Source organism: Daphnia magna, linkage group LG8 (assembly GCF_020631705.1).
Source record: "Daphnia magna isolate NIES linkage group LG8, ASM2063170v1.1, whole genome shotgun sequence".
Taxonomy (NCBI): Eukaryota; Metazoa; Arthropoda; class Branchiopoda; order Diplostraca; family Daphniidae; genus Daphnia; species Daphnia magna.
In genome coordinates, this window is record NC_059189.1 from 1,333,841 (window position 1) to 1,357,580 (window position 23,740).

At 38.5% G+C, this 23,740-nt stretch overlaps 7 protein-coding genes across 19 annotated transcripts; 5 read left to right on the forward strand and 2 right to left on the reverse strand.

Annotated features, from left to right (window-relative positions):
* Positions 1–1,974: 1,974 nt before the first annotated feature.
* On the reverse strand, positions 1,975–9,690 carry LOC116929339 (poly(ADP-ribose) glycohydrolase). Of its 11 annotated transcripts, none has more exons than XR_006650481.1 (18): positions 9,016–9,690; positions 8,834–8,946; positions 8,500–8,762; positions 8,313–8,435; positions 8,087–8,245; positions 7,771–8,024; positions 7,607–7,692; positions 7,382–7,541; positions 7,180–7,310; positions 6,923–7,110; positions 6,403–6,828; positions 4,781–5,400; positions 3,960–4,714; positions 3,760–3,887; positions 3,336–3,697; positions 3,156–3,252; positions 2,956–3,075; positions 1,975–2,896 (listed from the first exon to the last, which is right to left on the reverse strand). XR_006650481.1 is itself a non-coding variant. In XM_032936527.2 (10 exons), the coding sequence occupies exons 1-10, from the start codon at positions 8,910–8,912 to the stop codon at positions 6,403–6,405; spliced, it is 1,869 nt and encodes a 622-aa protein (XP_032792418.2). In that variant the 5' UTR covers positions 8,913–9,009; the 3' UTR covers positions 5,934–6,402. The 11 variants fall into 11 exon arrangements, 1 of the variants encoding a protein (XP_032792418.2); XR_006650482.1 differs by lacking the exon at positions 9,016–9,690 and having other exon boundaries at positions 4,781–4,922; positions 5,003–5,400; positions 8,834–9,009; XR_006650484.1 differs by lacking the exon at positions 9,016–9,690 and having other exon boundaries at positions 3,960–4,172; positions 4,412–4,714; positions 8,834–9,009.
* On the forward strand, positions 5,218–6,235 carry LOC116929341 (brain protein I3). The gene is made up of 4 exons (XM_032936529.2): positions 5,218–5,358; positions 5,527–5,744; positions 5,824–5,890; positions 5,978–6,235. Exons 1-4 carry the CDS (start codon positions 5,313–5,315, stop codon positions 6,040–6,042), a joined length of 396 nt encoding a protein of 131 aa, XP_032792420.2. The 5' UTR covers positions 5,218–5,312; the 3' UTR covers positions 6,043–6,235.
* A 475-nt stretch (positions 9,691–10,165) lies between the features above and the next one.
* LOC123475441 (glycine-rich cell wall structural protein 1.8-like) lies at positions 10,166–23,168 on the reverse strand. 2 transcript variants are annotated; one of them, XM_045178090.1, is made up of 5 exons: positions 23,145–23,168; positions 10,985–11,134; positions 10,644–10,890; positions 10,527–10,574; positions 10,166–10,451 (listed from the first exon to the last, which is right to left on the reverse strand). In XM_045178090.1, exons 1-5 carry the CDS (start codon positions 23,151–23,153, stop codon positions 10,288–10,290), a joined length of 618 nt encoding a protein of 205 aa, XP_045034025.1. In that variant the 5' UTR covers positions 23,154–23,168; the 3' UTR covers positions 10,166–10,287. The 2 variants fall into 2 exon arrangements, with proteins under 2 accessions (XP_045034025.1, XP_045034026.1); XM_045178091.1 differs by lacking the exon at positions 10,527–10,574.
* On the forward strand, positions 15,452–16,584 carry LOC116929332 (prisilkin-39). Its single transcript, XM_032936521.2, has 5 exons — positions 15,452–15,612; positions 15,712–16,117; positions 16,184–16,225; positions 16,307–16,348; positions 16,429–16,584. Exons 1-4 carry the CDS (start codon positions 15,598–15,600, stop codon positions 16,345–16,347), a joined length of 504 nt encoding a protein of 167 aa, XP_032792412.2. The 5' UTR covers positions 15,452–15,597; the 3' UTR covers position 16,348; positions 16,429–16,584.
* Positions 17,979–18,787, forward strand: LOC116929334 (keratin-associated protein 21-1). The gene is made up of 3 exons (XM_032936524.2): positions 17,979–18,139; positions 18,207–18,486; positions 18,551–18,787. The coding sequence occupies exons 1-3, from the start codon at positions 18,125–18,127 to the stop codon at positions 18,718–18,720; spliced, it is 465 nt and encodes a 154-aa protein (XP_032792415.2). The 5' UTR covers positions 17,979–18,124; the 3' UTR covers positions 18,721–18,787.
* LOC123466545 (keratin-associated protein 21-1-like) lies at positions 19,943–20,896 on the forward strand. 2 transcript variants are annotated; one of them, XM_045178093.1, is made up of 4 exons: positions 19,944–20,102; positions 20,194–20,440; positions 20,512–20,559; positions 20,635–20,896. In XM_045178093.1, exons 1-4 carry the CDS (start codon positions 20,088–20,090, stop codon positions 20,790–20,792), a joined length of 468 nt encoding a protein of 155 aa, XP_045034028.1. In that variant the 5' UTR covers positions 19,944–20,087; the 3' UTR covers positions 20,793–20,896. The 2 variants fall into 2 exon arrangements, with proteins under 2 accessions (XP_045034029.1, XP_045034028.1); XM_045178094.1 differs by lacking the exon at positions 20,512–20,559 and having other exon boundaries at positions 19,943–20,102.
* On the forward strand, positions 21,914–22,874 carry LOC116928608 (keratin-associated protein 21-1). The gene is made up of 4 exons (XM_032935713.2): positions 21,914–22,043; positions 22,147–22,414; positions 22,487–22,531; positions 22,605–22,874. Exons 1-4 carry the CDS (start codon positions 22,029–22,031, stop codon positions 22,772–22,774), a joined length of 498 nt encoding a protein of 165 aa, XP_032791604.2. The 5' UTR covers positions 21,914–22,028; the 3' UTR covers positions 22,775–22,874.
* Positions 23,169–23,740: the final 572 nt, after the last annotated feature.

Consider the following 23,740-nt stretch of genomic DNA (forward strand, 5'->3'; position numbering starts at 1 on the left):
ACGAAAACAGTTCTGTTAGCGCACCAACTTCATTAATGGTTTTTAAAATGTAAATAAAAAACTATAAGACCAATAGACAAATAAACCTGATTTCCGTGATTTTCATTCAATTCTGAATCTAAATCATGTATTTTAAGCCAAATTTGAAATTTGGTAAAAAATGAAAAAGTGGGAAGGGTATAGCCTTTCCACTTTTGTCAAAATCGGCAAAAAATGACATCTCTTGAAATTCTCCAAAAATCAGACGGTATAAACGAAATTGAACGCTGATTTCGATTAAGTCATTGGTTTTCTCTTTAGACTAGCCGTTTAAAAAATTAACGAAAACAGTTCTGTTAGCGCACCAACTTCATTTATGGTTTTTAACATGTAAATGAAAAACTATAAGACCAATAGAAAAATAAACCTGATTTCCGTGATTTTCATTCAATTCTGAATCTAAATCATATATTTTAAGCCAAATTTAAAATTTGGCCAAAAATGAAAAAGTGGGAAGGGTATAGCCTTTCCACTTTGGTCAAAATCGGCAAAAAATGACATCTCTTGAAATTCTCCAAAAATCAGACGGCATATTGGAAATTGAACGCTGATTTCAATTTAGTCATTGGTTTTCTCTTTAGACTAGCCGTTTAAAAAATTAACGAAAACAGTTCTGTTAGCGCACCAACTTCATTTGTGGTTTTTAACATGTAAATGAAAAACTATAAGACCAATAGAAAAATAAACCTGATTTCCGTGATTTTCATTCAATTCTGAATCTAAATCATGTATTTTAAGCCAAATTTAAAATTTGGCCAAAAATGAAAAAGTGGGAAGGGTATAGCCTTTCCACTTTTGTCAAAATCGGCCAAAAATGACATCTCTTGAAATTCTCCAAAAATCAGACGGCATATTGGAAATTGAACGCTGATTTCAATTTAGTCATTGGTTTTCTCTTTAGACTAGCCGTTTAAAAAATTAACGAAAACAGTTCTGTTAGCGCACCAACTTCATTTGTGGTTTTTAACATGTAAATGAAAAACTATAAGACCAATAGAAAAATAAACCTGATTTCCGTGATTTTCATTCAATTCTGAATCTAAATCATGTATTTTAAGCCAAATTTGAAATTTGGCCAAAAATGAAAAAGTGGGAAGGGTATAGCCTTTCCACTTTTGTCAAAATCGGCAAAAAATGACATCTCTTGAAATTCTCCAAAAATCAGACGGCATAATCGAAATTGAACGCTGATTTCGATTTAGTCATTGGTTTTCTCTTTAGACTAGCCGTTTAAAAAATTAACGAAAACAGTTCTGTTAGCGCACCAACTTCATTTATGGTTTTTAACATGTAAATGAAAAACTATAACACCAATAGAAAAATAAACCTGATTTCCGTGATTTTCATTCAATTCTGAATCTAAATCATGTATTTTAAGCCAAATTTGAAATTTGGCCAAAAATGAAAAAGTGAGAAGGGCCTTACCACTTTGGTCAAAATCGGCCAAAAATGACATCTCTTGAAATTCTCCAAAAATCAGACGGCATAATCGAAATTGAACGCTGATTGACGAAATTGATTGATTGACGAAATTGAACGTTGATTGACTGACGGATATTTTGGCAATGTTTAATATAATATCCAATAACAAATTTTAATAAATTGAGGATTTTGACTTGTTGGCGTGAATGCGTATTTTGTTACTTTCACTAGACACAACGGAGTGTCGGAGTATAACCGTTGGCATACACTGGCGAGAGACCTCATACATAATGCTTAATCATTAATAAGAGTTTATTATACATTCATTAAACTGAAGCTGTATAGTATTTCTTTCCACTCTTTTGGGATTTGAATCCTTTAACGTCGGTGTACCATACCGATGCTCTACCACTGAGCCATAACTTACATTGATACATTGTCTATATTTTCGTGTTAATTGAGTTCAACAAATTATTTTTGTAGCGTGATTCGAGATAATTTCCTATTAACATGTCCGCAATAAATCCATTTATTAGAAATGCAATGAAATTACAACATCCATTCTCATTTACGTGCTGACTTTCAACCGGGATTTGAACCCGAGACCTAAAGATCCGTACACCAATGTTCTGCCACAAAGCTATGATCCTTGAATGTGATCGATTCAGGTTAGCGTATAGTTTTACGAGCCAATAAAAATTGCCTTTAAAATATTATCTGTTCCTGCCTTCTAATATTAGTGAAAAATTAAATATAACTCATGGCTCAACGGTTGAGCATCGGCAACGCACACCGAAAGTTTGGGGATCGATACCCATAAGAGTTAAATTAAAATAAAGCAATTTTAAGGGATGTTCTCCATAATTGTGTTACGTGATCTAACGGATCTACAGGGGGATCTTTAGCTTCGATGAAGATGCCGCCCAAACCATTTTCATAAAAAACTGAATCATTTCAAAAGGGAGGATTTTCTTACTTTCGAATCGTACAGGAAATTTATATCTTACAAGAACTTCACAAATCTTCGTTGCATTTATCTTTAAAAAGATATTGTAAACACAATGGTTTAAGGTCATTAAACGTTAAGTCAAAATGTCTCGGCAGTCTTTACGGCAGTATTCACCAAATCCTAACGTCCATTCATTGTATGGAAAAAGAATTCTGAGGGCGTCAGTCGAAAACCAAGAGTGTTAGATACAAATCCCTTGGTAGCAGGTATTTTGGAATTGCGCTAAAGTGGGGTAAACTGCAACATTCAAAACTATTAGACGTTCGTTCGCAATTCAAGGCCTGCTGGCCAAACGCATGTAATCATTTGGGATATATTAACGGAAGATCCTCTGGACGCGTTTTTAGGGACGAATAATAGGCTGTTAATTAGATGCAGCTCTTTTTTTTCAAATCTCTCAGGCCTACTCACGAATTCCAGAAAGATCTACTCATGAATCAACACATTATGGGAGATATCAATAGGAACACACAATACGGACTCACCTTTTAAAACTTTCGATTCTAATGATTGTACTTCATTGCAACCGAGAAGGCAAGCACAGCTGAGAAGAAGAATACATTCTTCGTACTTGGCGTAACCATTGTCCAAAGGTATTTGCCGTTCTTGCAGCAGTGGTTTGCCCAATATAACAGATGAATGATTAAAACAAGAAGGCTAAACAACCTCCATGAAAAAGCATTACCAGGGTAACATTTCCAATGCCGATGGAGAATTCTCGGGTTCATCACGTACCAGCTACAAGGTACAGTTTCTACTAAGCTTAATTTGTAAAAACCAATCTGTATTCATACAATAACATGAAAAATATACTAATGTTTGAACCAGGCCCAATTTTAGGTTTATCAACTTAACCAACTAGTACCTCTGAATTCTGAAAGAAAAAATAAATAAATCCATTGTTGATGGAGAACTCCACATTTTCCCAAGTATTCCTACACCTTGTGTTCTTCTCAAGTTTTTGTTAATTGTGATTACCACAGGGCTGCAGGAATTTGGAGACATGGATGCATGAGCTGTAAGAAATCTTTGGGTTCCTTAAGTTCACTGAAGTTCATTGAAAAAAAAAGACGAGCATGCCTTGCGAAAGGTTTGCAGCACAGTTATTACAGCCTTAAACTAACCAACATGAGAAACCTTAAGTTTCAAATCTGTGTAACCAAAATGGCCTACATGTTCTGTCATGCCTTGTCCACATCTGAATTTGGCATCTTTTACACTCATTCCCTAGAAAAAATTTAATGCAAATAAAGCAGATGATATTTATGGAATGTTAGTGTTGCATTCACCTGTCAAGCATTCCATGCTGCAAAGGTGTCAGGGAAGAACCACGGTTGTACCTTGAGTGTAGGCTTATTGTTGTATTTGCTGAGAGCTCTCAATCCCGAAGCTGATCCTTTCTCGCATATGAGTTAATCTATTTGACGGATTAAAATTTTAATTGATGAGACCTAGAGGATGCATTTCAAAATTATTGAAGAGACAGTACCGAATGATTAGCGTGCAGCAACGTAGAAGGCAGTTTCAAAATCGAAAACGCTATCTATTGGGAGAAATCTCAGGAAAAACTTGGATGGATCGAGAGTTTGTCTAATGTTAAGTTTGGTAATTGTACCGTTTACTCATAGACTTTCGATAGAATCCCTATCGGAACGTGAATTATCCCACGTAACGCCCAGGACCATAAGACGTCTCCACCCACCTTAGATAAAGATTCTTTCATTTTGTACTTTTGTGTCATAAGACGGTCTATTGCAATAACGTAAACATCTCGCTAATACTAGGTTAAAACTGTAGCTAACTGAGGATTTCTAGATTTCGGAGTGAAAACTACAACACCAAGTTCTCCCAGATATGGATTCTAACTTTTCGCGAGCAAAGAGTGATTTTTCTTTTCATCTTAACCAAACAGGTGGAATAAAATTAACGCGTGTTGCTTACCATAGCGTCTGCACATCACGTAGCTGCATACAAGACGCACGGCTACAGTGGAATAGCACGTAACTTGTGAGTTTAAGATGCATATTACCTATTTTCAGATGGACTTCACTGCAGTGCTATGGACTACCATGTGCCAGCTACGAACTCCAATAAGCTTATCTTAACTCAGATTGCCAGGCCCGTACAAGTCCAGCAGTCGCATACCGTTATCTATGGCACATCAAATGCTAGAGAACACAAACTTGAAGCTGTTGATACCAGCGGCAGCGGTTCTGAGGTAGCATGCGATGAACTCTGTTCACACTGCAATGTACGATATTTTGAAAGCTTAGGATGAGTCATTGCGATATTTAGACATTTCATCCTTACCTAATAGGTTGGCAAAGTGGAGAAAAATTTTACTTTTTCCGGAGTTCTACTATGCCTCATCTGTTTTCCTTTTGGTTTCATCTGGCTCTTTTGGATGATGGAATCGCAATGCAACCATTGTGGGAAGATATATTTATGAAAACTATATGAGAAGACACCAATCAAAATGGATTTAGAATTAATTGCTTCTGTTTTCGTTGCAAACGGTATAAACGACATTACAGTCAAAAACCAAATTCGCATAATCGAAATAAGGCAACGACGCACAGTACGATGGATTTTTTAGAAAAAACCCGGTTAGGTTTTTATTAAACCTACAGTATGTTTGCCCAATGAGAATTTATCATCAATAATCAGTGATGATGCAACCAAAAATGGCTTATCTTCATCGTTGCTCCATATGACAGCCCTAAATTGTCTGGATTTTCAGTTTGCTAGTTTAGTTCCTGATTACGCTCAATGCTTAGCGGGTTTCAAAAGTTATCTGGTATTTTAAATTGTACGTTTCTTTGTTACTTCAAAATTACCGAAAATGGACTCTAAACACGAAAATCCGCCTCCATATTCGGAATCGCAAGGTAGATATTAATATTTTCTTTTTCTTCCAGTAATTTACGTTCCTATAATAGAAAGGAAGAAACATTCATTATGGATACTGACGATTATGACATAAAATTTTATCAACTTCTAATCCTCTCGCGTGAAAAAAATATTACATTTTACTAACTAGAATATCAAATTTTAAGGCCCGCCACCGCCGCCTGGCTTTACACAGCCCCAACAAGGTTACCCTTACCCAACGCAACAACCATACCCGACTCAGCCTTACCCCAATCAACAAACCTATCAAAATACTTATCAATATCCTCCAAACCACAACAATCCAACTGTTATCAACGTTGTTCCGGCTCCGCAAAATCGTAGCCATCAAGTACTCATTGTCGGCGGTTGCCCGACATGTAGGGTAAGTAAGAACAATATTGCGATCGTCTAAGGATACTGTAGTTGTCTAGCATCTAAGTTAGAAATCTTTTCATGAATAGGTTGGCGTTCTTGACGATAGAGCTACCTGTGCTGGAATTTGCTGTTGCATTCTGTTCTTTCCTATTGGTAGCGAATTCAAGTTATCAAAGAAGCAACTACGTAACGTTAATGAATAATCGAATATTTGCTTTTTATTCTGTTCTAAACAACTAGGTCTAATTTGCTTATTTACAATGCGACAGAAGGTCTGCATTAACTGTGGCGCACAATTTCATTAAAGGAGACTACGTACATCAGCGTTCGTTCCTTTTTTGCCGGAAAAAATTGGGAAGGGGTGACATATTGCCCAGAACTCTAGGTTTCTTTATACCACTTCAACAAGACAATCTATTTTCTACAATCACGTGTGATTGCTTTTTTTATCTGATGTGACGTCAACGCTTGATTAAATAAACCGCTACTATCAGTAAACTGTGAAAGTCATCTGTCGGACGATGCGTCACAGAATATCAACGGAAATATATAATTTGTTGTTGTTGTAAAAACAAAAACAATAATTGGCAAACCCATTATGCCTCTTATCGAAAACTTTAAAGGATTCCTTGGCAATACTTATGGCTTATTTGGTTTAGGCTTACTTATAAATTTTTCTCCACTGCAACATCAACGTCGCTCTCTATGATGCTATTGTTAGTTTCTGAGCTGCAGTCGGCGACTCCGTCCTCGGAGTCCAGGGTATCCAGTAATGCGTAAAGGTAGCCGTAGAGGTCTAGTGAAAGGGACCGCGATCCCCCGATTTGCTGGCCGTACTGGCAGAGCATAGTGTACAATGTACCAACAGTGACTTCTTTTTCTTTCAGCAGGGAATACATGTTGTAAAGGTCATCGCGTAGTTGTCTGTCACCAAACGTGAAATAAACTACATCGCGGTGAGTAACGGCAGCTGCCATAAGTTGAATTAAGCACTTCAGACGTGGATCGCCCCGAAAAGCACCGCAGCCCCAGTTTCCCGTTGCCACAGCAGTCAAAGCTACTCCGTGTCTACAATGGAATCCAGCAAAAGCCTATTTTTTTTCAAATGATTATTTAAATTAAAATTTGTTACACAAACGAAACAAAGCTATTTTTCGATTTTGCGTTGATGGAGAAAAACATTACCTTTCGAAGTTCCCTGTCGATAGATTCCTGCTTGTACTGAACTTCTTTGCTGCGGAAAGGAATGGCATCTATGGCAACCACCTGACATAATCTTCGGCCATACGCATCTCGAGGTGTGTTATCGACGAAATCTCCCTCAAAGCGGAAAGTATCGCCGTAACCAGAATGCCGACTATACTGTTCGCAACCTTTGAAGAAGACCAACTTTTATAAGGCTCTAGAAAAAGTAACATAGATACTGAAGATATTATGATTACCTGTAATGATGAGAGCTTCATTATTTTCCATCACTTCAGAAAACAAACAAGCCGCAATCAATTCGGGGCATATAACAAAGCGGATTTCTTCTTGAACACAGCCTGTGTTTAAAACGCCACCTCCTATAAATCTTCAACAAGATTGTTATTTTTTCCTTTTAAATCCTCTTGACTCAAAATACACTTGAATAACTTTATATACTTGTTTGCAAAATCCACTTGAAGCAGACCTCTGCCTTCTTTTTCAATTGTTCCTTCAGAGGAGACATGAAATCCATTAAGTGTGTCTGAAGCTGTGTCCCAGCTCGGATATTCCGAGTCACTCACCACTTGACGCGTAAAGGTAACCACGCCCTTCGGTTCTTAAAATGAAGAGTTAAAATTATTAAATCATTACAAATTAGTTAAAATAGTTTAATTGTTTTACCTTCAGTTACAACACGATCAAAGTAATTCAGCAGGCATCGAAGTTTTCCATAAACCCAACTGGATCTTGATCTATTTTCAAGTAACCTGAAAGACGCGATATAAATTTGCATCTCATGTAGTAATTCTGTTATCTGTAGTGAACCTATTAAAATAATTCTTTACTTAATAAAGTTTATGTCTGGGTAAGAAGCGAATTCCGACTGTCTCTTCTGAGTGTTCCTCCGTGGATAAGTATTAAGGAATGCGTTGGCTAACAGTGAAGCAATCTGCGACTGAGACATCGATATACTATGTGATTTGTTGCGGACGAGTAAAACTGGAGTTCGGGTGACGCGCTCTGGAACTTCGATGGCTAATCGAATGATGCCCGGTAAAATATGGTCAAATAATTTTTGTCTTTCGGTTGACGATAGCTCCTAGTCATGCAATATAAAGTTAACACAACAACAAAGAATTCTGTTATTGAAAAGAGTAATACCTTGTCCACAAATTCATGAAACCCTCTAAAATTCCAAATCTGATTGTACCGGCTGTTATAGGATAAAATGGCTTTCTCGAGTTCAAGTGAACAACTGATTTTTTTATCACAGAAAGCTTGTTTAACCAACTTCCATCTTTGATCCAAAGCAGAATTACCCTGCATGTGAATTTCCAAAAGATCTTAGATTAAGCATTGTCATTGATTATCTAGATTAATTTCTTACATTAATATTGACTGGGTATAGATTGCTGGGAGAACAAGGCATCTTGACATGTTCAGTATCCCATTTATCAGTATAGCTGGTCGGATGTGGTTCTGGGACAGCATCTGACATTAAAAATGGGGCCTGTAATAAAAAACAAGGATTAACATCAGGCAATATGCAAAAGTTTCTGTGTGTCCTAATGTACATTAAATAAAACTGTGTGATCCCTGCCAGGTTTGATATCAGATAATTGCACACACTTTTGAAGAAACAAACTGGGCATCTCAGTAAGTGGTTTTCCTTTCCAAGATTTCTCAGTTGAATTATCATTCTGTAATTCACTGCTGTATGTTGTGGTTGTTGTAATTGATTGTTCTACAATGGTGATTCCATCTTCTTCTGGTTCAATATCAATAGTGCAATCAGTACTTGAGATTCCAACACTAACACAGTTACTTTGTGTGGTTCCTGTGTAAAATGTAAACCCAACTAATATAGATTGACTGTGTTGGCGAGTATACCATGGTAGAGCATCATACCTGGTTTTGAAAGGCTATCCATTATACTCATTTGTCTTAATTTCTTTCTAGCTGGCGACGACGGCGTTTCGTCATTCATTGCTTTGCTCAATTTCTCAAAGAACGATATATTTCTATGAAAAATTGAAAACAAAATCCGAGTTAAAGACAAAAGCCGAAAGTTGGATATTTTCAAATTTTACCATTAGCAGACAAGCCTAACGTCCTTTCGTTTGTGACTTTGCGACCAAGGAGTCATCTAGTGGCAAATGGGAGCAACTAGTAGAAAGTGCAGTATTTAAATACATTCATGGCATTTCGAAGGAGTGGATTTGCAGGAAGGGAATTATGGGAAGGATAGGGGTTTGGAAATTAGTTTAAATAGTTTAAAGTATGTTGATAAAGCGGATTAGAATAATCATACGTTTTAAAATACCAATCAATCATAAAACAATTTTCCACGACAGAAACCACATCACGTTTTCTGGTTTCGTAACAAGGTCCAACTGCTACTTTCCGTAAAGTGAGGCATGAAAATAGAAATGTACCCCTCAGCCAAATGCCTCGATTTGTCGTCAATTCGCACACTGAATGTGCAGATTAAGACTCGTCATCACATATATCATCATCAGGAAACATTACTGAAATTCATTCACCGGGACACGAACTGCAAACTACAGATTCAAATTCACTCGTCTTAACCACTACACCAAGCAGTCTACAAATATACGACAACCCGTTCAAATCACATCCTTTAAAGTATGACGATTAAACTAAATATGAGAGGGATAAATGTTTAAATACCAATTATTAACAAAACAATATTCAGTGATAGAAAACCCATCACGTTTGGATGGTTTCGGAACAATGTTTAACTGCTACTTTCGACAAAGTTAAGAATGAAAACTGTAATGTTCCCCTCAGCCAAATGCCTCGATTTGTCGTCAATTCAACACATTGAATGTGCACTTTAAGACTCGTCATCGCATACATCATCATCAGGAAACATTATTGAACTTCATTCACCGGGAGACGAACAGCGAACCTTTGCGTTAGAAATCACTGATCATAACCACTTACCCATGCAGTCTACACACAAGCAGCAACCAATTCAAATATAATACTCTTATAGAATTTTAATCTTGTGCTTACCCTGAAAATCAATATACGCTACATCAGTGAAAGAAGTTAGCATCACCACGAACCTCTCAACATTTTGAGTAGGCATAAGAGATAAATTTCGTTAATATTTATTTTCACACTTTAAGGATCATTTGCGCGTGTTTGCTTATACGCGCGATTGCAGTTTCCGATAAACTGCAGTACACTATAAAATAATTCAAAATGCCCAAGTTCGATGTGCTTCAGCTTTATTTGTATTGATGGCCAATCAACTTCTTAATAGACTGCCATTCTTCTCCGTATAATTATGATATTACTCTATGGATTCAAGAGGTCAGCGAGTAAAAATGATTTTAATAAGCTAGTCCGTGGTGGCCGTATCCATGAGCATGACCATGTCCAAGGGCGTGGGCGTTGCTGTGGCTCTTTGATCCATGGCTGATCACTTTGTTGATGCTGGTGTAACCAGAGCTGCCGTGGTTGTGTCCATAGTTGGATCCGTAACCAGCTCCATATCCTATCATAACATCACAGCGTAAAAATACGATTCCAATCTCCAATTAAAGATGATACCCAAATTCAGTTTGCTTACCTCCGTATCCAAGACCATGTCCACCATAACCGAGACCTAATCCGTAACCTTTTCAGTAGAAAAAAAAATGTACAAAGTAACAGAGCTGCCCAAACTATCCATAATTCAGACTCAAACCTCCGTATCCAGCTCCATAACCAATCCCATGGCCATATCCTACTCCACCATATCCGGCACCGTACAATCCATGGCCATAGCCGAGTCCACCATAACCAAGTCCGCCGTAACCTCCATACGCTCCGAGGGTACCCTCGGCTGTTTGCAGATCCTTGCCGCTGTCAGAGTCAGCCGCTTGTTGTTCGACGACTTCCTTTTGCTCTTGATCAGCCATGACGAAGGCGATGCACGCAAAGGCAACCAAAACCTTTAGGTGAAAAACAGGAAATTAAAGATCTCTTTTACACCATCCATGAAGACTATTAATGTTTCGATTTGTTTTGTTTTGTTAATGAACTTACTTTGAAAGCAATCATTTCTTTAGTGGAGTTCAGACAGGTGTACTGGATACTTGAGAAATCAAGTTGAGTATGATTTTCAACTGAATCGCTACTGCTTATATACTTTGCCGGAAATCCGAACCTGTAACAGAGAATCGCAGTTGACATAGACTGCGTTTGTACAAAAATATAAACAGAGTGAAAGGTGTGTCTTGTCCATTCGTTAAAAGGCTATAGAAAAATGGCTAACAAATGATCCTTTGATTGAAGTCATTCGAGCGTGCCATTGACTCTGCGATATTAAATTTAGGTTACGAAAATGCTGGGTGATTTTAATCTTCTAATTTGCATACAAGAAAATGCGCGAATGCTTTGATTCTTCTGGTCTGACAAAAGCATTTCACAAAGATGGTTCATCCGTTAATCAGTCTACCTGTCTCATCTAACCTACCTGAACGATCTCGAAAATCAATTTTGGGATCCCAGTTTACCTTTGTTAATTTGAACACCTTATCTGAATGTGCGCTTAACTCGTTAACCCAAAAAGTCCTCAAGTTTTTCTCTGCTGATGATTCTGTCATAATTATCAAACAAATAACAGTTAATCTGTTTGTTTGTTTTTTAAATCGTCATATCTTTTAACACTGAAATATGTGTGCGTTAAAGCTGAAAGTCATCCTATATGCATTTTCCGGTACACTGTAACTTTCTACACAGCTCTGTAGTATACCAAAATGTGATTATTGCATTGGAATAAACCTGATCTTCGAGTTACTACATGGCATTCAGCATATAATCTACAAACTAGATCGTAAAGTTGCTGCTGGCTGACCATCACAGTTTATGGGTGAATGGAATAGGACTTTGTAAAACGATAGCCTACATACTTTTGTTTTGGTATTGAAAACTAAGATCTGCAGGTTTGTTTTTTCCCTCTCTTCTATCCCAATGGTTCCACAAGAACCTTGACGAGATAAGCTGCCGTTAAGGCGATATGGATCCCCGCCATTAGAACTTAGCATAAAACGAAACTTTCTTGATATTTTAGGCATTTCTTTTATCAAGCTATAAAAAAATACGTAAACTTTGAGGACTCCCAACACGAATGTTCCGAACCAAACAAAAAAATGTGTTTCTAAAATTTCTTTTTGTTATAGCAGAAGTTTTTGCAAACGATAGTGGAGTTGCTTATCTTTGAACACGGAGGAGAGTGGGAATTGCTTTCACAACTCCGATTGCATGATTAATTGTTTTGCAGACTTTTCCCGTTAGTGCAGCCCCATCAAAAATTGCCGTTAGCGAAGTAGTGAGAAAATCACGAAAAAACCAACCAACCCCCAAAAAAAGGAATAACGTCGTGAACAAAACGTAGAAAAAAGGTGCGGATCTATTACTATAATAGCAATTCCGTGCACACACAAAAAAAAATAATAAATAAAAAAAATAATAATTCGAAGCTGCAATTTTTCTTACCGACGATCATAACTAAAAAAAAAAAGAAAGAAAAGAAAGAAAAGATATTCTTAGCAAAGTTTTCTCTCTTTATCACGTTGGCTGCATATCTAAGCGTCAGATCATTTTTTTCGATCGAAAGTTTCTACACGACCGACAGCCAGAGAATTGCGTACGGCCACACGCTGACGCAATCGCATTCGCTTTAACTTCTGCTAAAGGAATGACGATAAGTCGAAAGTCGGCTCCATTATTCACATTTCACAAGCTCAGCCTCGGTTAAAAGTAATAAGGGGAAAATAAAAAGAGACCAATTGGTTGTGCGCGGCCCTTGCAAACATTTGAAAGTCGATCGTTTTGCCTACCCACAGCAGGTTAATGGCAAAAGGAAAAATTCACAATAGGGGAATAACCGTTCAAAAGGTATACTAAACGTCACGGTACTCGATCAACTTGTTGATTGATGCAAAACAGGGAGAATGACAACTTTTACCGCCGACCTTGGCGTATTATTAGACCAAAAAAAGGGTTTTAAAAAAACAGTATTCATCATTGGGGTACTAACGAACGAAAGGGAAACATTTCCTAAAAAAAAAAAAAGAAAAGAAAAGAAAAACAGTTGTTTCTCGATTCAATGACTGGGCAGTTTCAATTTTGACATGTTTGAACATTCTGAAATGAAAACACGTTTTTTTTTTTTTCAAGGTAACTTCTTTGTGTTTACCTTGGTGTGAACAACAGATGCCGACCCTACGAATCAAATTAAGGTCTTGTTTTTTGGCTTTCGAAATTAGGTCTTGCTTGCCCTAATTTGATGCATCTGGCATGACCGTAGAATTTAAAAATTTGCCAATCACGAAAGATGTACCCAACTAAATTCATACGATCCAGACGATACGCGATCTTTGTATCGATTCGTACCATATTAGACATCGTTTTGAGCAGGGCTTCACATTTTGGTGAGTTGCCCGACTGTATGACCAGCCCGGATACAGCGTGGGTGGTTCTTGTTGATGACCATAAATTCCAATAAAATTGGCACGGGGGGAGCGATCTGGTGAATTGCTAAGAGGTAGATTTCTCTTAGTTTTCTAGGACCATTTTTGTAATGTGACCCATATAAAAAAGAAAAAAAGAAAAAATGTATTCAAACGACTGGTCTCGTATGTGACTGTAATTCAACAGGTCTCTATCTCGAATGGTTTTACACCTTGAGACATGCACGAAAGAAAACATTTTCATCCACTTTATCCGGTGAAAATTTTAAACACAAGGAACCGGCCCTAGGATTCTCGTCAAACAGGGCCAAGGTCCGAATTCAACCCAAGTCTAGTGCGCGGCATTGGCCGTCAGACGAGAGTCGACATTCATTCATTGATCAGCCTAAGGTTACGCATACCAGCTCACATATTTAGAGATCGCTCTGATTGATGGCATACAGTTAATTGAATTATTGTTCGTGACATTGGCCTCATTTTGAGTACATTTTTGTGTGTGTTCTGCAAGTGAAAATTTAATTGAACTTTCTCGAATTTGGTGAAAGAGACAAGACAACATTTTGATCGCATTTGAGAAAACTCGGAAATAAATTTAAAACGGATAGACAATGTTAACCAATAGTTGTCAGGTGAAGTCACATATTATTCAAATTTCTACACATTCGAAATGTGGTATTTAAGAAATTCAACCGGTTCTTTCTTCGTCTTTTCTTTCATTGACCAAGTCTGCAATCGCAGACAGATAAACGGCAAAGGGAAACATAGTCTATCGTAGAAAACAAAAAAATGGGTCGCATTAAAATCCCAATCTTTTTTTTTTCCGACTAACAATTCGCATTATTTTGGGCCCGCCAAGAGAAACGGACAGGTTTTCCATCCATACAGGAGTTACAATAGGTATAAATAAAATGACGCCATCAAGAAGACGAAGAAAAACAAAAAGAGAACGCCAAAACATCTGGGCGTTCTGTGTCCCATAATGCCCATCAGTCACAAAATAGAAACTCCTTTGAGTGACTCAAGTTCGAAATTATCTGGTGGAATTTTCAAAGTCAAATGGGATAGAAAGGCCAGAGAAACCGTTGAGCAACAGACGCCCATCCTAGCAGTATAGTAATATTTGAATAGCCTATACTGGTAGTTTAACGTTTCCAACTTTTAGAAAGAGCATCAGCAAAGCCCGGCATTTAGAGTGCAACCCGTATGCTTACTCACAGGCATTAAACAAGTGAAAATGTTTTGCTTACGCAATGTTTTAGCTATCGGGCTCAGGGAAACCATATTTTTTTCTTCTTCAACAATGGGTCTTTGGCTATCATGTTTATAGGTCAAAAGAAAAGAACCAAAAATCCCGCCTACCGCAAATTAAAACAATTCCAATGAGGTATTCACAAAAAAAAAAGAAAGAGGCCAACCAGGCCCTTGAGTTCCACCACACTCAAGGGCATACAAAATTACAGAGCAAATTAGCGGATTGTGCATAGCAAAACTCCATATCTAGCAGCTTAAACTGGGATGTAATAACATCAAAAACATTCTAAATGTACGCGATTTCAATGTAACAATCCCGTTACATAACATAACCATTATCACCGTTTCAATTGGGAAAAAAAAACCTGTCGCGCAAGTTAAACTTGCGATCGCCTTGCAGAAAGTGAAAAAAACAATATCCGTTTTTCTACGAAAACTCTGTAAACGCACGGAATTCAGGGACAGCAAGTTACTACATGACATTTTTTAAAGTTTCGGCTAGACGATACAACGTACTGTTTTCAACCTTAGAAAAATGAACGAGACACATTTTGGAAAGTCAAACGGTGCTGCAATCAATACGCCAGACATTAAGCTTAATGCTACCACTACTACCGGTGCCTCGTTTGGAAAGAAAATCTTGTTTCGTACTTTCTGAGTCTGGCTAGTTGTTGTGGGGTTGGTCTAGTTTTCGTTGGCAGCTTCCTTTCACTCGTCCTTGGAAGTGTGTGTGTGTGTGCATTGGAAAAAAAGGGAATAACTCGCATGTAGATGATTTTCTTTGGACCACATATGGAGCACACGTTTTTTCTCGGGCGTGTATAAAAGCGAGAGTGGCTCAATTGGAACTTCACATCCTCACCAACTGTTTGTTCTCTTGGACATCAATCGGCTGACTCGTGCACAAAACAAAACATTTCTTTAGCAACTACAATGGCAGCTTTTAAAGTAAATTTTCCCCTTACATCCCTCAATTGTGTGCCAAACACCAATTTTAATTTTCACAATTTTTTTTCCCCCCGTTCTTATTCTGGAAATCTTCAATAGATTGCGTTGATCTTTGTGGCTATGGTGGCAGTGGCTTACGCTGAAGAAGCCGCCAAGGAAACCAACGTTGAAGATTTGGAGTTGGCTGAGAGCAAATCCAAGAAACACGGAGGTTACGGTTACGGCAGCAGCTACGGGTACTCCGCACCTAGTTACGGAAGCAGCTATGGTTATTCCGCTCCTAGCTACGGTTACGCCGCTCCTAGCTACGGTTACGCCGCCCCTAGCTACGGTTATTCCGCTCCTAGCTACGGTTATTCCGCTCCTAGCTACGGAAGCAGTTACGGATATGCCGCACCCAGCTACGGTAAAGGCAAAGGTAAAGGCAAAGGAGCGAGCTACGGAAGCAGCTACGGCTATGGCGGTTCCAGCTATGGTTACGGAGGCAGCAGCTACGGTTACGCAGGTAGGTCATTTTTAGTACCTACACCAAGATGGAATTTAAATAATCGCTGGTTTTTACGTTTTTCAGCACCTTCATACGGAAAAGGCAAAGGCAAAGGCAAAGGAAAGGGTAATGCGGCAATAATCTTCCTAAAATAATTTCCTTCATTCTTTTTCTTTTGTTTTTGATTAATTTCATGATGATCAACAGGACACAGCTACGGATACTCTAGCTACGGATACGGTTATTGAGGTATTCAATAAAACTAAACTGAGATGCCCTCAACGATTCCTTTTCCTAATTCATCTTTGACCCGTTTGAAAAAATTGCAGGCAAACGAAAGAGCTATTCAACTTCACGACAAGACACAACCTCTACATAATTAAACAATGCGTTAATGTGTGTAACAACCGTTCCCGTATGTATCCACTATGCGTGCAATTGAGCTCAACTACTTTAATTTAAAAATACATCTGTCATAAATAAAACAACGTATTTTCACTGTTTTTGGTGAGTCACCCTTTGTTTAGCAGACCGCGCCCATGTCATGGTTGCGGCTTATACATTATACGAAACCGCCGAATATAGTTATCGGTAGATTCCTAAACTTTCTTCGCCGTCTTTAGCGGCCTTTCCCCCTTTTTTTCTCTTCCCTAATGTAGGTTGAAATGCAATTCGTATAACGACATGTGCTTTTCATTGAGAAAACCAAACTTTCTACTTCTAATATGCAACAAGCCTGTCCCAGCCTAACTTTGTGACGCGTTGGCAGATGAATTTGAAACACGCGTCGTTCAACGTCTTTTTTTTTTTTTTCTCATTACTATTTCCATGCTGAGCATTTGACATTTTGATTGTAATATGAAAACGAGGGGAGCCGTTTGTTTGGGGGGAAATAAATAAGGTCCACACTGAAAGTAAAAGGGCCCTAACGACTATAGGAGAAAACGAACGAGTTCATTGAATTCTTATTATAATTTTTTGTGTGCAAACTTTTCACGAGATGTTGAAACGAGATTCTTGGAACGAGTCGCTATCGCACACAACGAGAAAAGCCTTGGCACCTCAGGAGTCTCGACACCTGTTTACGGATAAGTTTCTAATTGAACGTTTTCAATTCCGAGAAATATGGATTGGAGTACTAAACGATAATTTTTAAAAACAAAAAACAGGTACAACGTGTGTGCGAAACGTACCGCTTTAAACGGAAACATGCATCAGCAAAAAAGAACAGAAAAAAAAAAAAAAAAAAAAACATCAAGAGGTAAAAACAGGTTTCAATGCGCTCTACATCGAGGCGAATGACCTTATTTGGCTATTTGGAACACAACTGCTCATATCCGGCGTATGCGCGTGTGTGTGGTGAGAATAACGAAATCTAGTATTACTTTTACCTACAATTCCGAAACGCGAACTTGATCCACGTTTTTTCGATCACTACATCAAAGGGTTGATTTTGTTTAAATTGCCATAGAAAGCAAGAAAAGAAGAAAAATAAAAAAAACTAGCTGGGTACTAGCTGAAGGCTACACGATTCTTGCCTTTCTTTAAGCGCGATTGTTTGAAAATTATGGGCCCCCTTTAATCTCTGGTGCTATAGGTGATTCTCGCTAATGAATTGAACGCTGTGGGCGTGTATGACGTAATTTACATGCGCATAAGAATTCGCGAAAAAATATTTTTACCGAACGTTCAGGTTTTTTTTTTTTTTTTTCATGGCAACCGGGGATCGCTATCAAAGAAGTAAAAGCAACTAGACGCACACGTTCCGCTGAGATGAACACAGTCAATGGCGATTGAATACAGTTCATTGTTTCGTACATTCTATTTCGAAAATCAAAATCTATTTTACGTTTAACCGTTCACTTTTCACAGCAAACAAAGCGGAGAAAAATAAAAAATCACCGGCTACGTTTAGATTTTGGAACGTCGATTGAGAATTTGGATGCATATATAAACCAACAAAATTCTCGACAAATAAATCATAGTCGAACTGACATCCCAAGTATCCAGTACACCCCATTAAAAATGATCGCCTTCAAAGTAAGTTCAATGCCTTGATAAATCGATAGAAACAAATTTCTATTTTCCTGTACCATACCCACCAAAGATTTTGATCGCCGTTGCATGCATCGCTTGTGCGCATGTCATAGCTGCTGAAGAGCAAAAGAAAATCGTCGAACAACAAGCGGCCGCCCCCGACTCTGACAGCGGCAAGGATCTGCAAACGGCCGAGGGTACCCTCGGAGTGTACGGAGGTTACGGCGGACTCGGCTATGGCAATGGATTGTACGGACACGGACTCTATGGCGCTGGATATGGTGGGTTAGGATATGGTCATGGAATTGGCTATGGAGCAGGTTACGGAGGTTATGGTCTTGGATATGGCGGTAGGCAAACACATTTTGATACAAAATTCTGGGCATATTTGAATCTGTTTTTTTTTAATGGTAGGATACGGGGCTGGTTATGGATCCAACTATGGACACAACCACGGACACAATCACGCCAGTTCCGGTTACACCAGCATCAACAAAGTGATCAGCCATGGATCAAAGAGCCACAGCAATGGCCACGCCCTTGGACATGGACATGGATACGGCCATCACGGACTAGCTTATTAATATTCATCTTTCATAATGTAAATTGGACTCATAAATCATGGAATACTAATCTTTCTTCGAGACCTTGTATGGATGGTATTGTTCACAAGCATAAATATATTCGGAGCGTATTGAAAAAATGTTGTCGCATTTTCGGACCGCATCCCCCGCAATGCAACTAAAGTCCAATTTCCATTCAAATAATTGCACACACACGAAAATATCAACTCAAAAACAAACATCAAGAAATGTCGGTGCTACGAAACGTTTTAAGAATAACTTCTTTGGTCAGGGTCTCTCCCCCTCTTCAAGAGTTCCTCAGAAAACGCTGACGTAAGCAGAGAATTAACAACGACAAAAGCTTTTGTTAGAAAAAAGAAAATGCCCGATAATGGAGGATCAAGTTTGCTCAATAACTGCCCTCTATCTAGATTTGTTTCTGGTTCAAGAGCGATAAAGAGAAGACATGCCTATTGTAGTTCGTTAAACCTACTCGAATAACAAGAACATAAAAACCATCAGTATACGCCCATCAAAAATCCCTTCATTCACTGTTATGATTATCGTTTACCGACCACTTACGTTTACAACGAGTCATAGTTTGTCTTTTTTGTTTGTTTTTTGCCGATAGCTAAAATTAAGCTTTAGTTTAAACTTTAATTGTTTGACTCCAAAGACATTTTCGGACAGGTAAGAGTCGGGGTGGTTTCAGGTTGAATAGAGAAAATGCAAGAAGGGTGTGAACAAAAATAGCTTTGCAAATTGGCGGGGGCAAAGATTCGAGAACATTTTCGAGGGTCCCAATCCCGAGGACCTTTCCGGGAACATAATCTATAACGAAACAGAGGCATCGTGGTTTTTCAAAAGAAGGGTGTAAGACAAATTACGGCCTCGAAAACCCTAGGAGGTACGACGAGAAAACGATCTTGGTTTAATAGTTGTGACAAACAAGAAATATGAAAGGTTTAAGGCATAGCCGCATTTTTTCTGCACGTAGAGAGATAATCAATTAAATGAATTACCAACTCTATCATATGTAGATATAGCGGTACACGATCGGGGAATTTAAGACAGAACTATCGCCGTTTTTCCAAACCAAAATCAAATACAATCTAATCGCAACCAAGCAAACGACGACGAGAACAAAAGGCCCGTTTGTTTTCAAGTTTCATTGGTGAAGCCTGTGTCGAATTTCAATGAACAAAACGTTTGACTATAGTTGCGGTACATTGTTCTGCAAATACAATCTATGGCTGGGGGTAGTTCTGTGTCAAATGTTTTGGCTTTCGTCCAAAGTATATAAAGCAGTAGCCATCGAATTCAAAATCACACTCGACTTGACAAACCAAATATCAAGTACACCTCTCCATTCTCTATTTTAAAAAGAAATGATCGCCTTCAAAGTAAGTTCATTTACTAAAAATAAATCTAAACATTAAGAGTCTTCATGGATGGTGTAAAAGAGATCTTTAATTTCCTGTTCTACACCTAAAGGTTTTCATTGCCGTTGCGTGCATCGCCTTCGTCATGGCTGATGAAGAGCAAAAGGAAGTCGTCGAACAACAAGCGGCTGACTCTGACAGCGGCAAGGATCTGCAAACAGCCGAGGGTACCCTCGGAGCGTATGGAGGTTACGGCGGACTTGGTTATGGTGGACTCGGCTATGGCCATGGATTGTATGGTGCCGGATACGGTGGAGTAGGATATGGCCATGGGATTGGTTATGGAGCTGGATACGGAGGTTTGAGTCTGAATTATGGATAGTTTGATGAACTCTGTTACTTAAAACATTTTTTTTTTTCTACTGAAAAGGTTACGGATTGGGTCTCGGTTATGGTGGACATGGTCTTGGATACGGAGGTAAGCCAACTAGTTTTGGGTTGCGTCTTTAACTGGAGATTGGAATCGTATTTTTACACTGTGATGTTATGACAGGATATGGAGCTGGTTACGGATCCAACTACGGACACAACCACGGCAGTTCTGGTTACACCAGCGTCAACAAAGTAATCAGCCACGGATCAAAGAGCCACAGCAATGGCCACGCCCTTGGACATGGTCATGGATACGGCCATCACGGACTTGCTTATTAATATCCCTCCTGTTTCTGAATTATCGCTAGAGCAAAAATTGTCCTTATTTCGCAAATCGAAAGTATAGATTATCCGTCACAAATACAAACTACAGCTAAAGTGTATCTAGATTCGGTGTCTTGTTTTCCGTACTAAATTTAAGGAAAGAGTTTGCAAAATCGTTTAGTCAACACGATTCGAGTTATGAAAACCGGTTTGTTCCTACGAGCAATACTCTATTTATGCACAATAACACGCATAAACATGATTGAAATGATGAACGAAATGATTGTTACTTTAAAAAAAAAGGCCAGCACGAGCAGCAAAAAATTAATTTTTAAAACGCAATTTTTTGTTTGGGGTCTTCTTGTTGAAATTTAAGTATCTTTTTTCTTTCCAATAAAACACCAGTTTAAAAAAAATGAGCGCAAGTTCAGACAACCAAAACAACGAGTTTTAGTTTTTACAGTAGCCGCGCAGATCTCAATGAAGATCTTGAGCCCCTAATGCATAGATGGCCAGTTAAAACATTTCACGTTTGTTTTTCAAACCAAGTGACAAAATAACAGGCTATAAACCCAACATTAAACAGCCCCATACGTTTACAGTGTTCATTTCTCTTTTCAATGAACCCATCGTGAAAGGTGGGCACAAGATTTTCGCTTGGTCTTTAGTTCAACGTTGTGTTAACAGTCCGTCATTTTTATATGGATATAGTAAAACAACCCGTGTAAAAAAAAAAAAATCAATTTCAGGTTGAATTCTAATGAAATTTTTCAGAAAGATAAAAGACTGCAAAATGGCATGGATTAACTAGCTTTGTTCAATGGTAAGAGAAAACAAGACAAATTCGACCTTCAAGAGTACGTTGGCTTTAGTTTTCAAGTGGCGCAAACAGTAAAATAGATTGTTAACTGTGCCGCACGAAAGATTGGAGATTTCAATTCGAACTTTAGAAAATCCTTTCCCAACGTTCTCATAATCCTAATCCGATACCATCGTTTTAATTGCACGCTCGAAAGACTTGAATGAAAGGATCGGTTCTTTGTCAATTTCATTGTTAACGCCCACAACGAATTGAATTGACAAACCTTTCACTCTGTTTTTGTAGCTTCACACAATATCTATGCCTAGCTGCTGATTGCAGTAAAAATGTTCTGATTTTGAGCAAAGTATATAAGCAGTAAGGACTGATCCAAAAATCATACTCAACTTGAATTCTCAAGCATCCAGTACACCTTTCTTTACTCCACTGAAATGATTGCCTTCAAAGTAAGTATCTACTTGGCCCGAACAAGTAAAAATAATCAGAACTGTCAAGAACAGCAAGTGGATTTTATACTAAACATCTTTCCCTTGATACGCTACCTCAAAGGTCTTGATTGCCGTTGCGTGCATCGTTTCTACCATGGCTATCGAAGAGCAAAAGGAAGCCGTCGAAGAACAAGCGGCCGCCACCGACGCTGACAGTGGTAAGGATCTGCAAGCGGCTGAGGGTACCCTCGGAGTGTATGGAGGTTACGGTGGACTTGGTTATGGCAGACTTGGGTATGCTGGACTCGGATACGGCAACGGACTGTATGGCGCTGGATATGGAGGACTAGGTTATGGTCATGGAATCGGCTACGGCGCAGGTTACGGAGGTTTGAATTTTAATTATTTCTGAATAGTTTAAGAACTGAAATCAATTCATAAACTGGTCTTGTTCTCGAAAGGTTACGGTTTGGGTTTAGGTTATGGTGGACACGGTCTTGGATACGGTAAGGAAACGAAAGTCTTGCACAGTTTTTTGTGGAACACTCAGTTTAATTGTGCCCTGCTTTTGTATGGTAGGATACGGCGCTGGTTACGGATCAAACTACGGACACAACCATGGCAGTTCCGGCTACACGAGCATCAACAAAGTTATCAGCCACGGATCAAAGAGTCACAGCAACGGCCACGCTCTTGGAAATGGACATGGACATGGTTACGGATATGGTCATCACGGACTTGCTTATTAAAATGTCTTGAACTTACATCCCTATATTTCGCATAGCAATAATATAGTAATATCAATGACGCAGCCTCAATTTTCGTCGAAATAAAACATGTAACAACAGCGTTTTTGAGTTCGTTTAACTTGTCCACAGCATTTCATAAAAAAAAAATAAGTGTGGCAAATTACTACTGAAACATGGTACACAGCAAAATGGATGCAGAAACATCTTTTAGGCTTGCGTAAAAGAAAAGTACCTATTTCCCTATTCCAAACTAAAACCATGTGTGTCTGAAATGTGGTGTTGTCTACTGTGCAGGGTTTGTTAATCATACCCTGCAACAATGGCTCCTGCTTTACATTAGCATAGTTGAATATTGTAGATTAGCACTTACCCCCTCCATTCTGTGGGCTGAAATTAAGTGGCACACTGGGCACACCATGCTTGTCATCTGCCACCAACATCTATTTCACTATTTACAGGCCTGCAAGTGGGAAAAAGATCACATTATCAGTTTTCTGGTTAGAGCACATGTTTTAGACGATTAAAATTTACAGCCTATGACCTTTGTTACGTAAGCCTTTGTTACGCAGATCCATTCTCATGGTCCACACATTTAAGCAGTGTTCTTCGTCGCCTCAGATGGCGTATGATGGTTACACTTCAATTAACAATTAAACACAGCCAAAGCTCAAGACATGGGTTTCCTTTCAACGGAAACTTGGCGGGAAACTAGGACTCGATAACTTGGAGTCAATTCTTCTCACGTTGTTGAATTTCAAATGGTTACGACGGATTAGTACAACAAGTACGGGCAGCAAAAAAGAAGACACTTCTTTCCAATTTTCTGAATTAAAGAATGATTTTTAAAATTCTAATTGGCTTTTTATCTCATCGGCTGTAATTTGATCTGCTTTCAATTGAAAATATTGTGCATTTACTTCGTGAAAAGCAGGATTTATCGAAATAGGCTTTTAAAAAAACTTGTAA

Excerpts from the sequence above, each read along its gene's own strand:
- LOC123466545 (XM_045178093.1), top strand. Across the intron at positions 20,441-20,511 it reads TTATGGAGCTGGATACGGAG|GTTACGGATTGGGTCTCGGT; the intron begins GTTTGAGTCTGA and ends TCTACTGAAAAG. Across the intron at positions 20,560-20,634 it reads ACATGGTCTTGGATACGGAG|GATATGGAGCTGGTTACGGA; the intron begins GTAAGCCAACTA and ends ATGTTATGACAG.
- LOC116928608 (XM_032935713.2), top strand. Across the intron at positions 22,415-22,486 it reads CTACGGCGCAGGTTACGGAG|GTTACGGTTTGGGTTTAGGT; the intron begins GTTTGAATTTTA and ends TGTTCTCGAAAG. Across the intron at positions 22,532-22,604 it reads TGGACACGGTCTTGGATACG|GATACGGCGCTGGTTACGGA; the intron begins GTAAGGAAACGA and ends TTTGTATGGTAG.
- LOC123475441 (XM_045178090.1), bottom strand. Across the intron at positions 10,891-10,984 it reads AAGAAATGATTGCTTTCAAA|GTTTTGGTTGCCTTTGCGTG; the intron begins GTAAGTTCATTA and ends TTTCACCTAAAG. Across the intron at positions 10,452-10,526 it reads ACATGGTCTTGGATACGGAG|GATATGGAGCTGGTTACGGA; the intron begins GTAAGCAAACTG and ends ATGTTATGATAG.
- LOC116929339 (XM_032936527.2), bottom strand. The coding sequence starts at position 8,912 with ATGAATGACGAAACGCCGTCGTCGCCAGCTAGAAAGAAATTAAGACAA. Across the intron at positions 8,436-8,499 it reads ATCACACAGTTTTATTTAAT|GCCCCATTTTTAATGTCAGA; the intron begins GTACATTAGGAC and ends TTTTTATTACAG. Across the intron at positions 7,311-7,381 it reads CAAGTGGATTTTGCAAACAA|ATTTATAGGAGGTGGCGTTT; the intron begins GTATATAAAGTT and ends ATCTTGTTGAAG.
- LOC116929341 (XM_032936529.2), top strand. The coding sequence starts at position 5,313 with ATGGACTCTAAACACGAAAATCCGCCTCCATATTCGGAATCGCAAG. Across the intron at positions 5,359-5,526 it reads TCCATATTCGGAATCGCAAG|GCCCGCCACCGCCGCCTGGC; the intron begins GTAGATATTAAT and ends TCAAATTTTAAG. Across the intron at positions 5,891-5,977 it reads CATTCTGTTCTTTCCTATTG|GTCTAATTTGCTTATTTACA; the intron begins GTAGCGAATTCA and ends CTAAACAACTAG.
- LOC116929332 (XM_032936521.2), top strand. Across the intron at positions 16,118-16,183 it reads CAGCAGCTACGGTTACGCAG|CACCTTCATACGGAAAAGGC; the intron begins GTAGGTCATTTT and ends TACGTTTTTCAG. Across the intron at positions 16,226-16,306 it reads AGGCAAAGGCAAAGGAAAGG|GACACAGCTACGGATACTCT; the intron begins GTAATGCGGCAA and ends GATGATCAACAG.
- LOC116929334 (XM_032936524.2), top strand. Across the intron at positions 18,487-18,550 it reads TTATGGTCTTGGATATGGCG|GATACGGGGCTGGTTATGGA; the intron begins GTAGGCAAACAC and ends TTTTAATGGTAG.